This window comes from Mus caroli, chromosome 3, assembly GCF_900094665.2.
Source record: "Mus caroli chromosome 3, CAROLI_EIJ_v1.1, whole genome shotgun sequence".
Taxonomy (NCBI): Eukaryota; Metazoa; Chordata; class Mammalia; order Rodentia; family Muridae; genus Mus; species Mus caroli.
The window spans coordinates 25948461-25962103 of NC_034572.1; the positions used below are offsets into that span (position 1 = coordinate 25948461).

Genomic DNA, 13643 nt, shown 5'->3' on the forward strand with positions numbered 1-13643 from the left:
ATTTATAGCCAGTCCAGCCCTCCATTAAGGTCTTTATTAGATTTCCCTATCTCTCAAAAGCTTAAAGAAATTAAAAATTCAATAACCAGTCAGGCTTTTATTTGTAAAGAACTGAAGTTACAACTGGTCTACAATATATTATTGTAATATAAACAACATAAATAAAAGATCCTGTAGGCCCACCACTAGCTGTCCGCCCAGACCCACTCGAAGCCATGTTACAATACTCTATGTGAAAGTGTGCAGGTAACAAAGGTGCAATCCAAGCAAGGTTAAGCAGCAGAGGATAAGGTGCTTCCGTTAGCAGTTAACATCGCCAGCAGACATCGATGCTCCTTGAACTTCACTGACTAGACACACATAGGAAGTCTAAAATTCACACACATGCTACTTAATATGAAAGTGCTTTCTCTTTTCTTAAAAAAATACAGCAAATGAACACTTTTTACATAGATAATGGTGTGCTCTTACAATGCAAAATTAACTTCATTTTCAGGTTATATACTGTAAAACTGTAGCTATGGACGCCAGGCTAGGAACTCTATGCTAAGGGTGCTAGAACTATATCATTTCCTGTGAGGAGGTCTCTAATACAACATCCAATGTAAGACACATCTATTATAACCCTAACATTTGCTTTCTCTAAGATTAAAACATGTTTTCTTTCCCCCTTGGTGATGCTTTTTTCCTTGATGAATCATCTTTTGAGTTTTTTTTTTTTTAATTATAAAACTTTGATTTTAGAACAATGGTCAGAACCAAAAGGAAGATTTCTAAAAATGTCCTTAAAATATTAAAAAACAGTTAATCCCAGCAACCTGCCTTTGTGAAACAAATTTTAAGTGCCATTTGCAAAGCATTCTCACCAAATCCAAGAGGCTTGAAGTCAGCAGCCTCCCTCCCCCGCCTCCCTGTGCATGGCTGTCTGTAATGTACAACCCTAGCATAATCCCTGCACTTTCCAACAATTTCTGAATTTTGATTTTTAATCCCCTACTGTACAAACCAAGACCCATCTCTGAATGAGGTGATTGGCAGTCAATTCCATCAACGTGGGAGTCATACACAAAAATTACACTCTGTATTCTCAGCTGAATTCTTAAGGTCTAAGAATACAGACACAAGAACAGCATTTATACAACAGAGCTCTAAACAACACAGGATATTTTACAACTTAGGTGTATTTCAAAAACTTAAAAAACACCTTAAAAGTAACCAGAAGCATGAGACAAATTACAAAGATCAGATTAGTGGGCTATTTAGATTATTTTAACTTACAAAAACCTTAATTTGAAAGCATCTATTATATATTGTAATTTAACACTTTATTTGGGCATTTCCCCACTTTAAAAACCTATAGCTATGATACATAAAGTTTTTAAAATATATTTTTATATCTTTATAGAGAATGTGAGTAGCAACTGATGTTAGTTAGCATTTAAAACAAGAATTACAACCTGATTCACAGAGCCCCAGAGTGACACAGGAATTCACACCATTAAAAGTGACTTTGACCCCATCTTCACTCCTTAAATACTTGCCAGCACAAGCAGGATCTGCTTTTTGTTGGTGGTGGTGGTGGCTTTCGAGACAGGGTTTCTCTGTGTAGCCTGGCTGTCCTGGAACTTGCTCTGTAGACCAGGCTGGCCTTGGACTCTCAGAGATCTGCCTGCTTCTTCGTCCCAAGGCTGGAATTAAAGGTGTGAGCCACCACCCAACTAGGAACTGCCTTCTGTCACCAGTTCTGACTTTTCACGATGCAGTGCAGACCCTTTCTGGGTCTTCCCTGTCTTTGAGAAGTGGCTGTCTCTAACACACTACAATATAGTCAGCACTGTGGAGAAAGCAGCCATTGCAACCTGTTCTCTGCCTCGTTTCAGATGATTCTGTTTTGGAAAACTATTCCACTATTAATACTGGATATAAACTTTTGCAACTAAAAATGCACAATGATTTCACATTGACTTCTTGCATCCTGCCACCCACAGACCACGTAAAGGGACTGTCCTGACAGTGCCTGTCACAACAGTTTCACAGCCGGTCAGGGCAAGCAGTCTTACTGTTGTCAACAGTCAAGGAGATGGTCCACAGGTGGGAAATATGTGAGTGGTGATGTGATTTAGCACTTGGATGTTATTAAACCCCCATTCCCAGAGAGCAGGGCATTACTGGTTAATTACCATTAATTCCTGGTTGTACGGACATATATGCTTAAGCAGCACTGAGTTTGTTTGGGAAGACTTTACTTGCTATTTTCTTGGTCATATATTGCACACATAAGCCAAGTGCTCAGATAGTTTACAAATGAAGGAGTAAGTGCATGGGTACTGATATTCACTTGTCAGTCGGTCAGCCCCGTGGTAATCCCAATTGTGTAGCTTAGGATTGTAACTTTAAAGCTCGGGGAGGATATTCCCTTAAAAATGATTTAAGCAAAAAACAACAACAACAACAAAACCAGCCTATTTAGCAGTGCAGGTATCACACTACATTGAAATGAGATAAAAAGCCAAATAGCTGCCCAGCGAGTCCCAGGGCTGCCGGCCATCTGGAGTCTCCTCTCCCCTCAGCACAGCAATGCAGCAGCAGTGTATTTATCTCTCACTGCTGAGGAAGAGTTGTGATTTGCTCACTTTTTAATACTACCAAAACATTTAACACAAGCATTATGTATAAGGATTTCAACACTGTACATATTCAGTTTAGTTGAGGCAAGATTTAAAAACTCCCTTCAGTGGGTTCATGTTTTCCTCAATGATGTTCTAATCTCCACTACTCGTTCACCACGGTCAGAGAAAGGACAAAACACTGATGTATTCCATTAAGCCAAAAGCAATAGATACTATGAATATCTAAGATGATGACTGAAACTAAGTTAGACATTATAAAGGACTTAACTACATCCCTCTTACATTTCATTAAAACCATGCCATGCTAGCATAATGATGTTTTAGATTTATACTGATTTTTTTTAATTAAAATTCATTCATTACATACTACTTTAAATTTTCTCATCCTATAGATTTATGCCCAATATCAGGAATATCATAGACAGCAGTAGGTTTACACTTGAAAAGCCTCACAAAGACCTCTGCCTAAAATATAGTTATATAGAAGCTCATTTTGTGCCTAACATTATATTCAAATTGCATTTTAAATAAAATAAAAGGTCCACAAGTTATCAAAGGAGAAAGAAAATAAAGCCCTTGTGGAAATAATTTCCCTTAGGTATGGCACTCGCCAGAGTGTGTGCAAATGAGACTCTGCTGTAGAGAAGCTGTGCGAGTCAACAGAGGGCGGGGCCTCCTAAGGTTTTTCTCTAGAACATGATGGTAATAATTGTAGATAAACTCATATCTTGTAACTTTCAAAAAGAAAAAAGTTTTCTCTTAGTATAATGTCAAGTAGACTTAGCTCTAAAACTGCATATACAACTGATAAGACTTAACTCTAAATAAACAGACTTAACTCTAAAACTGCATAGACAACTGATAACCATTTCAGGCTACTTTTTAAAATGTCAATATCATTTTCAACATTTTTAATTGGAAAACAGCTTTTATTTCAACTATAAACTATATGGTAATGCATTTTAAAATCTAACACCAGAAATATCTTCCCAGAGAATTCCTTAAGGGCTTCAATGAGTTCAATTTGTTAAATTTGAATAACAAAACACATTTACTCTTCCTAGTACTTATTTGTACTCAGCTAAATTCAAAACCCAGCTTTGATATGAAACAAAACACTCTGAATGGAGTGACATATCAGTACTGAAGACTGGAGTTGGAACAGTTCATGTCATGGTCAGTGGGCTTGGGCTTACTGGAGCCCACCAGTCAGGAACTGTCCTGCAGTGCCTTCCTTCCCTATGACTGGCTGCAACACTGAGCTAACTGTCATATCTGACTGTGGAGATGCCACGCGATCATAACAAACTCCTACATTTTGACAGATTCTCTCCCTCTGATTGATTATCATCTTCAAAAATCCAGGATTACTCAACTTGGGTACCAGTGGTACTATTAATATCAACACTCCTCAGAGCAGGGACAGGTGATAAAGAGAAATACCTAATTTGACTTTAACCAAATCTTGACAATTTAAAACCATAGGGGCTAGGATTGGCATGGTGGCACAGATATTAAGTTCTAGCACTTGAGAGAAGGTCAGAGGACCACAATTCCAGGTTAGTCTAGGCAAACAAGAAAATAAAACAATACAGTACACAATCTCAGGTGTCGTGTGAGGCCCTGACTCAGTCCCTAGCACCAACAAACAAAACAACTAACACACCTTGTCCAGCCATCCATCACCAAGGATACCTAGCTACTAAGGACCATCATCATGCTAAATGTCTTCATTCAGGTCGCAATATCATCTTCCTATCTGTCGTTTACTCCCCCTTTCCACTCCCCTTCTCAAATAACCTTCAAGGAATAAGTCACACAGACATATGGTACACAAGAAACTAGGAAACAATTGCATAGATGGATAAGACTTTGATTGAAATACAAGTGGTGAAGTTATAAAGGCCCGCCCTAGTACAAAAGCCTGAAGCTCTCCAAGCCAGGATGCAACCCAACCCCAAGTAAAAAACTAAGAAAGTCTGTGTACTTTATTGGAGGTGGGGTTGGAGGTAGATGGGACTCAGTGCAGGAGAGGAGGTGAGGCCATCCCATGCTAAAAGTACCAGTCAGCAGCAAGTGTTGCTGGCATTCCCCAAGTCTTCAAACTACAACACTTAGCCAGCCTCTCTAGCTGAGAACATGTCTGAAATGCTTTAAGAGTATTCCCAGTCAGAGATTTCATATACTGGACACAGGTGCTGAGACACACAACCTAACAAGCTTATGAGAAAATGAGTCCTCTGAAAGATTTCAATCCAAGACTTGTGCTTATAAATAGATGCACTTAATATATGAAGACTGACTGTGAATAGTTACTCAAAGGCATGGTAACAATACAGTCTTCCAACACAAGAAACAAAGAGGAAAGCAGCAGGACTCCTAAAACACAGAAAGTCAGCCCTGATGAACTGAGCAGAGGAAGAGGCCCCGTCCGCTCTGCCACACACTAGCTGCTTTACCAACACGCTCTCCTCTTGTTCTGGCATCTCTACTCCCAGGTAGTGTGACTCTGCCCATCCATCAGTCACTGTCACGGAAGGTGTCAGGTGTGGAGGCAGCATTCCCTGCTGTGCTGATAAAGCTGTGTCACTGTGCCTTACATGTGTGTATGCAAAGCGTCTAAGTTTAAAGTAACTTTTACAAGCCAGCTGTTTATTTTCCTAGGAACACAGAACTTAAAACAAATAACATGTGAAAAGTGTGTCCCACAGTGGTTGAAGGGTTTCAAGTCAGGCAAGGCAAACTCAGGAAGCAAAAATAGGAAGAAACCATGTTCCCTTCCTGTCTTTTTTTCCTCTAAGAAAGTTCTTAAGTGCTTAGTAATAAGAAAGGAAATGAAGCTAGCGTTCTTCCCGTCCATGTCACATCGAACAGCCTAATACTCAGGAGATAGGGAGAAACACAGAATGTGTCCCCATTTAATGTAATTGAAGCTTTCAAATTAGCACAATTAAAAATTACCTAGAAGTACCTACAGCAATGGGAGAACTACCAAACGCCAAATGAGCCACTTCTAAATAAAATAACCCACTTGTAAAAAAAAAAAGTGTATTTGCTAGTTAAATTTAAGTGCAGACAACAGAAGATCTGGACTACTTCTAAGATGAAGGACAAGAAGGCATCCTCCAAGAGAAACCCTTCGTGTAAACTGTTTAGGGGTGCTTATGGACAGTGCTAGGCACAGGGGTTTCTCAAAAGCACACGATGGGCTGGTTTTAGTACAAGTGCAGAGTTACATAATGCCTTAAAGACTATATGTAAGTATTTGTAGGAGGGAAGCATTATTGCTGGAGGTCTATTCTGGACAATCCCATATTCACTGTGGATTACTAACTACACCACAGTTTTCATTCCAGAGGAAATGTGCCTTGTGCTTCCTTCATTATGGCAGGCAGTCCTTAATGCTGCATAGCCAGCCTCTGTTAGGAGACAGGAACGTCTGTGACAACTCTGCCATGATGACTCAGTACTAATATATGCAGGTGACTGTAGAATACCTGCCTTCCTTGAAACGTGAATAACCAAATGTGATACAAAGAAATAGGGAACGTAGCCTATACTACTGTAGTCTGAAACAGGAGCCTCAGCTACTTACACATTCTGAGTCTCCGCAGGACTACTAGCGAACAGCTCTTAAAACTACTACAGCAGTAATCTCACAAAGCATACATTCAAACAAGAGGCAGCTAAAGATTAAAAAATTATCCACTGTATTTCTGTATAAAAATAACCAACATTTTCTAATTACACAAAGCCAAAAGATAAATTTATCTGTGATGTCTTTGTGACATCTTTTAGTCTTCTACTAACTCAACCCAATCTCTGAAAAGCGCCATAAAGATGACTGAGCTCAGACTCTGCTGTCTTTTCCATCTGTGCCAAGGCTATGCACATGTCCCTTCATTTGTTCAGAGTTCTCAAACTTGTAGCAAAAAGATAGAGAAAGCAAACAACGTCAGCAAATCTTTTGATGCCCAGCACTACAAAGATTTCAGAGCATCCACAGAAAAATTTGGCTTAGTGTCCTAACAGAAAACTGTTGAATAAAAACTTCTGATTAGGAGAAATCACTTTAAATACTTCGTGGGAAGAATCCACAGCCTTAGTAAGGGAGAAAGAACTATGCATTCTAGCCAGACTCAGCAGGGTTGCTTCAAGGAAGGGATTCCACCTCCACTGCCACTGGGCTGCTGAAAGAGGCTCCGAGGCATGACTGCATCAAGCACCATCATAGTGCACAGAACAGAGTCAGGAAGAGGTGACAATGGGCCAGGGCCACACCAGAGTCACATGATCTGTGAGTTAGCCTAGTTTTATAGCCCAGGTTTATGGATTTCCTTTCCTTTCTAGTATACAGTAAAACCAAAACCTGCTTCTGAGGAACTCTGGTGCCACTGGCTAACCCTTCACTGCACATCGTCCTCCTCACAGCCATCAATTAAGTATGCCGCTCTGCTCAGCCAGGCTGCTCACTGTGCTCACTGGCACCACTGGCATCCATAACACATCGATCCTGCTGACAGAGGGGCATCCTATGTACTGTAGGGTAGTCAGCAACATCTCCACTGGCTGTCACACCTCAGTTCCTATAACCACCCTCACCAAAACTCAAGCCCAAGCCATGGCAACCAGAATGTGTCTAGATATTGCCAATTGTCCCCTGGAGGACAAGTTCTCCACTGAGAACTATTGCTCTTAATGTACAAACCAGGAGGAAAATTGTCAGTCATGCCAACCTGGGTAAAGGCTAGACTAGAGACCCTTGAGAACTTCAAAAATACTGCTTATGCTAAAACACAATCCCTTTTCACAGCCAAAGCATTTGTCTGGAAGATACGCTTTTTAAAACAGACTGGCATTTCATTGCATTCAGTTCTGTCAATGGGCTCCTAAATTATCCTATATCTCTATGACAACATTTAGAAAACTAACAGGGAAGGAAAACGTATAAGAAAAGAGAATTAAAGGAGGGGGAGTGTAAATCAATAATTATTTTTAAAAGGTTTTTTTATATTAATGATAAACATTACCTTTAAAAAATTTTCTAGTATAACATGTTTCTTTGAAAAATATGGGCCTCTGTAACAAGTCTTTCAGTGTAGCATGTAAGTGGTAAAATTAATGTCACCGATGTTCACTAATTATGAAAATGTATGATGAGTTAGGACATCTGAAGAGAAACGTCGGCACTGGCTGTGGTGGTCCCAGTGCACTCGGCCTTCCCCCATCAGTCTGATATTCTCAGGAGAGAATTCCCAGCGAGGCTTTACCTTCACCTAGTAAGAGGAATGGGCTGAGAAGCACAACGCCTCGCTCCTGTTAAGAGTCCTTCAGAGAGTTGATGCGTGCACAGATCTTCAGGGCTGGGCCCAGCTTCATGTTCATTGCACTCATGAGGTGGTCTTCTTTTAGCAAGAGCAGGGCCTGCCCATCAATCTCTTGTGCCCTGAACTCATCTGCAACGTCCTGGCAGCCTGGAATTCCATGAGAAGACAGAGTTACACACAATTAGAGTTCTGTTGTCACTGGGTGTGAGAGCTCACAACAGAGGCTGAGAAGCCAATGTGCTACAAGGCCTGGGGCTCACCCTTGAAGAAGTCAAAAAACCATTACACAAGAGGGAGCAGGCAACATATCCTATTTCTCATGCAAAAGAACTGCATTACTAAGTTTTACACCTCATGGACTCATCTTTGCATAACATAATTCCACATACAGGGAGAGAGGAATAAAATGTTTTGCTATAAATAATAATCTGGAAATATTTTCTCAAACTTCAGATTAAACTTTCATTCCCACTATACCTTTTCTGAATTTGCATGCCTCATGTATATCTAACAGTATTTTCACTGTTCCCCCAGGATTGCTGTATTAACATGTTATAATGTTGCTGACATACATCATGCTGCTCAACTTAAAACATCAACTTCAAAGTTTAATATCACTAGACTTACTTCTATTTTTCATTTCTATTTTCTAACAATCTGTGTAGCGCAGGGTGGTCTTAAACGTATTATCCTGTTTTCCCAATACATGCTAGGATTACAGGAAAGTACCATAATACACACACACACACACACACACACACACACACACACACACACACACTTTTTTAAGTGGAGCTGGGAACAGAACCCAGAGCTCTAGGGATGGCTGGCAAGTGCTCTACTCCTGAACACTTCAGCACATCTCCAGCTCTCCTCACCTGACTTTTGGTAAGAAAACAAGTTGTCACTGGAATTACAAAGCTGCAGGGTAGTCTCCTGCAAGGAAACGGTGCATTAGCCCTCAACCTAGAGCACGCTCTCGCTACCTGACCCTTGACTGCTTCTCTTGTCTACCAACACACGTGCACAGCCACCTTACCCAGTCACTTCCCTATCATGGTAAAGGAACCTCAAGGTCAGGTAATGAACTACAGAACCCAAAGAAGAGATAATGCAAGACATGACGGCTTCCTTACAAATCGTAAAGTTATGAGCGTTAGCTTAAGAACAGCACCTAACATCTTTAAAGCCTTTTTGTTATATTTAAATCAGTATTCCAAAGGAAGCTAGGACTCAGATGAGGAGAGAGAGAGAAGTGGCTAGCCCGTACCCTGGAACACAGCCGTTCTCCCTGATGATTCTCCTTTCCACTGTAAACTCACCCTCTGGCCAACCTTCTAACCCAGAGCATCCTGAAGCACTACAGTGTGGCACATATATGATTCATAGGATCAGTGAAGAAGCGTAAGGCGTTATGGAGATACTAAGTGACGACACTATGTCACTCTGGAGCGCATCCTGTGGCTCTGACACCCTCCAGCAGTGTGCTCCCTAGTGTGGTCACTTTCCTCAGTGTCACTCAGTGACTCCATTCTTTCTTCCTCACTGCTTCTGACACAACAGTGTTTCAGTGTCTCTATTCTGGTAATTTCTCAGACTTTCAACAATTTATATTTCAAGATCCTGTATAAAATTTATATGGCTCTGCCCATGTACCACACATAAGAAACCATACAGATGAAACAGGATTACTCACCATTAAAAAAGCCCTTTTTCTTTTCCCAGAGGTAGCTCTCAACAAAACTGACTAATCTTGCATCTAGTTGTGACTTCATCCTTCTTTTATGGAAGAACTAACGTTCTTCTCTCCAGTCTTATTTATAAGAACCCAGGAAAGGAAAGAAGAGAGAGAAAGAAAGGATAGGGCTTACTTAGATTCAGAAATCAGGAGGAGCAAGTAGTAAGGGCCACAAGAGCTACATTTGGGATAGAAGGAAGGAGCTCTCCGTGAGGAAATACCCAGCATGCTCTCTGTTCCTCCTGAGTGGGATTCCTTTTCAGATGTAGATAGCAAGAAAATTGGCAAAATATCTCTAAAGTGTATTGGGAAACTGCTTGATTAAATAATATACATTACTGTCATATTTTTAGACCCTAGTTTTCTTAAGCCAAACACAAAAAGTAACATTACATTAGGACAGAAAGGGAGGGTACAAGCAAGTATTTATCTAGAAACTCACTGTGCGGGAGGGGGAAACCCAGATTTTTCTTAAGTTTAAGTATTCAAGATGCCCTGGAGCAGGAGCTCTGTGAGTTCCTGACATCCTGACTGCCTGCCAGAAGCCGAGCACGGATACAGACCAGGTGAAGCAGTAGGTAGCTTGGCTGGCACCACTCACCCAGACCGGGGCCCACACAGCTCTTGGAACGACACTGCTGCCTTTGCCTTCCCACCTGAATTCTCCAGTGTCCACAATCACTTCTCCCACTTTGAAATCCAAATCAAAAAAATTTATGTACAAATTTTATGTAGAAATTGCAGAAAAGATGCCATGTGCTACTCAATACATCAGAGGAATCACATCCCCAAAGACAGCACACAGCTGTCCTTTAAAGGATAATTCCTCCTTGGCATTCCGGATTCCTACAGAGACGTCAAAGGGATCTGGATTCCTACAGATCCACAGATCAATTCAAAAGAGTCTTTCCAAAAGGGCAGCACACCGAAGGGCGCTAAAGACGACGACCTGCAACTGTTGAAGCAGAAGTGTTCTTGTGGAAAAGGGTCAATGCACACAAGGTTGTGTTCCTTTTCACTCTGGTAACAGCGCTGAGATGCGAGTTTGCTACCCGGAAGCTTTAACATAGTTCCCAAAGGGTGTTAACATGATACACCAAAATACCAGAGCCCAGTGGTAAACACGGGCGCCCTGACTATAAGAAAGCACATCCTATCTGGAAGAAACATGTAAGAGATCAGAAAGTGGATAAACTGAGAAAAGCTTGCAAAGAGACTACTCAGGAAGCAGAAATAACCCTGAAGGTTCTCAGAAAGCTTTTTATAAATGCCACAGAGGCAGAAAGAGAGGTAAAAACATTTTTCTGGTGTAAGATTTACCTTGAGCTATAGAGCATTACTCTGAGGAAAATTTTTAGAAAGGTGATAACAGACTTCACAAATAGTATGATTTGGTCTGTCACAGCAATTCAGAAATACTCCTACTTCATCAGCAATAAATGAGTACAGCCAATCAAGTCTGTCTCTTTGTAATGATATATTATGTTCTTAAACGCAGGTGGACTCAGTAAGCCAAGAATGTCCAGGCTGGGGAATGGGTGTTGAACTCAAATGAAGGAAGAGCAAGACAAAGCCCATGAGCCCATTGTGATCTACTTGTACTGGCTGCTTTTGTGTGTCAACTTGACACAAGCTGGAGTTATCACAGAGAAAGGAGCCTCCCTTGAGGAAATGCCTCCATGAGATCCAGCTGTAAGGCATTTTCTCAATTAGTGATCAAGCAAGGAGGCCTCTGTGAGATGTTCTGTAGGAGCTTGGAAGATAATGTTGAGAACAGGGCAGAAGATGGAGGCCTGACTTGTGAAATTTCAGAGGGAAAATTAAAGACTCTTTATCAGGGCTGATGCCGTTTTATGAAGATTCTGTGGTTTTGGTTAGCTGGGGCTGAACAATCAGCTGTGATTAACAAGATACCAAAACTACGAAAGCGAAATTTTTGCATTACTGGGACTATTGATGCTGGTTAGCTGGAGCTAAGAAATTAGTGGTGATTAAGAAGAGACCAGCATCATTGAGGTGAAATCTCCTGGGAAGTGTTTTTTTTTAAGAGCACAAAGAGGCTGTGTTCCAGAGATAGCCAAGGTTGTACTTCGTGCTGTAGCTAGACATGGTAATGTGTAAGAGTCATCCAGATGGCACTGGTTTTGAAGGCATGAAGGGGTCATGGAGCGCAGCTAAGGCTCAGCACTGTGAAAGGCCATGGAAGGCCATTGGTGAAGGTGCAGCTTTGGTTATAGTTGATGGCCCAGGACTTGAAGGGGTCATGCAAAGGAGTTGAGGCTTGGCATCATGAAGAGAGTCTGGGAGAGGCTGTTGGTGAAGCCTAGTTACAGCAGAAGACAGCAGGGTTTTGGAGATGCCAGTATCGTGAATGACCACCAAGAACAGCAGCAGCAGTGAAGTACAGGTATCTGGAGCCTAGAGAACGAGGTGTGTGCTACAAAGGGCAGAGCTGGAGAAGTGACCCAAGCCCTTGGAGGAATCCAGAAGATCGTGAGTGGATCCCAGGCATTGGACAGTTGGAGTTTGATTTTGTGACTTTTCATTGTGACTGTGTCCTGGTATTTTTCCCTCTTGAAGGAAGTATTTTAGTGGAGCCCACAGTTAAGAGACTTTTAATTGTAAAAAGATATTTTAAAGGGATTGAAATTTTAAGAATTTGCAAAGACTGTGGGACTTTTAAAGTTATTTAGATCCTGGGGATGAATAAGAAAGTAAGGGTTGAGGCTTAATAGCAATGAGTTTGTGTGTCAAGCTGACAAGGGGTCAATTGTACTGGCTGGTTTTGTGTCAACTTGACAAAAGCTGGAGTTGTCACAGAGAAAGGAGCCTCCCTTGAGGAAATGCCTCCATGAGATCCAGCTGTAAGGCATTGTCTCAATTAGTGATCAAGGGTGTGAGAGCCCACTGTAGGTAGTGCCATCCCTGGATTGGTAGTCTTGGCTCTATAAGAAAGCAAGCTGAGCAAGCCAGGGAAAGCAAGCCAGTAAGAAACATCCCTCCGTGGCCTCTGCATCAGCTCCTGCTTCCTGACCTGCTTGGGTTCCAGTCCTGACTTCCTTTGGTGATGAACAGCAGTTATGGCGTAAGCTGAATAAACCCTTTCCTCCCCAACTTGCTTCTTGATCATGATGTTTGTGCAGGAATAGAAACCCTGACTAAGACACTACTGAAGCAGTCCAGAGGGAGCACAAGCTGGATGCTCGGAAACTCCATGACGAACAGCCCTTGAATGACCCATCTCAGCAGTAAGGGCAGCATGCTGGTTATCTGGGATAATTAATTGTACTAGGTCTAAAACAACTCCCCTGCCCAAAGGAAAAGACATCTCTGCCCCAGTCAGAACCCAGGCTCACAAACACAAGGAAAGAGACCACCACAGAGGCAAAACACAAGTTAATCTCAAGACCATTGTGCTGATCTGAAACTAAAGTTTGGTTTTGTTTGTTTAAATATTAAAACAATCATCAGTGAAGGTTCACCACCCCAACCCTAGCTAAGAGAACAAGTTTAGAGTCTAAGCATATTGGTCCGCTGTTAACGTACACCTTGGTTTTCTTACACAAGTGCTTACAAATTTACACGAAACATTCTTCCTTTAAACAATTCTTTCTTCCTATAAACAGGACTATACCTTGAGTTTGCTAAAAATTAGCATTTGGAAAAGCTATGATACAATAATAAAACTTCAGAATTCAGTAAGTGAGGTAAAATTTACAGTAGCAGTCTTTAAACTACTATTTCTAGATGTATTCCTTCAACTCTTAAGTTTGCTTCTAAAAAGTTGCTTCTAAAACCTTCACAGGAAGACAGCGACATCTCAATAGTTAGCTCAATTTGAAATCACTTTAAAAGTGTCTGATGAATAACCCAAGTGAGATGTATGCCTTTACGTCAACTCACAATAACACCAAAACGAAACATGGCTTTAAAATCTCATTTTCTAGG

The 13643-nt window shown here is 41.2% G+C and overlaps 1 protein-coding gene across 5 annotated transcripts in view; it reads right to left on the bottom strand.

Annotated features, from left to right (window-relative positions):
- Positions 1 to 82: 82 nt before the first annotated feature.
- The window catches only part of Phc3 (polyhomeotic homolog 3), a 68955-nt gene continuing 55394 nt past the window's right edge, over positions 83 to 13643 (bottom strand). For all 5 annotated transcript variants that reach the window (XR_002377487.2, XM_021157280.2, XM_029474910.1 and 2 more), the window contains one exon: positions 83 to 8104. Coding sequence is in view for 4 of the 5 variants with exons in the window: in XM_021157280.2 (XP_021012939.1) it covers positions 7950 to 8104 (155 nt within the window). In the remaining variant the exon portion in view is untranslated. The remainder of the gene's footprint in view (positions 8105 to 13643) is intronic.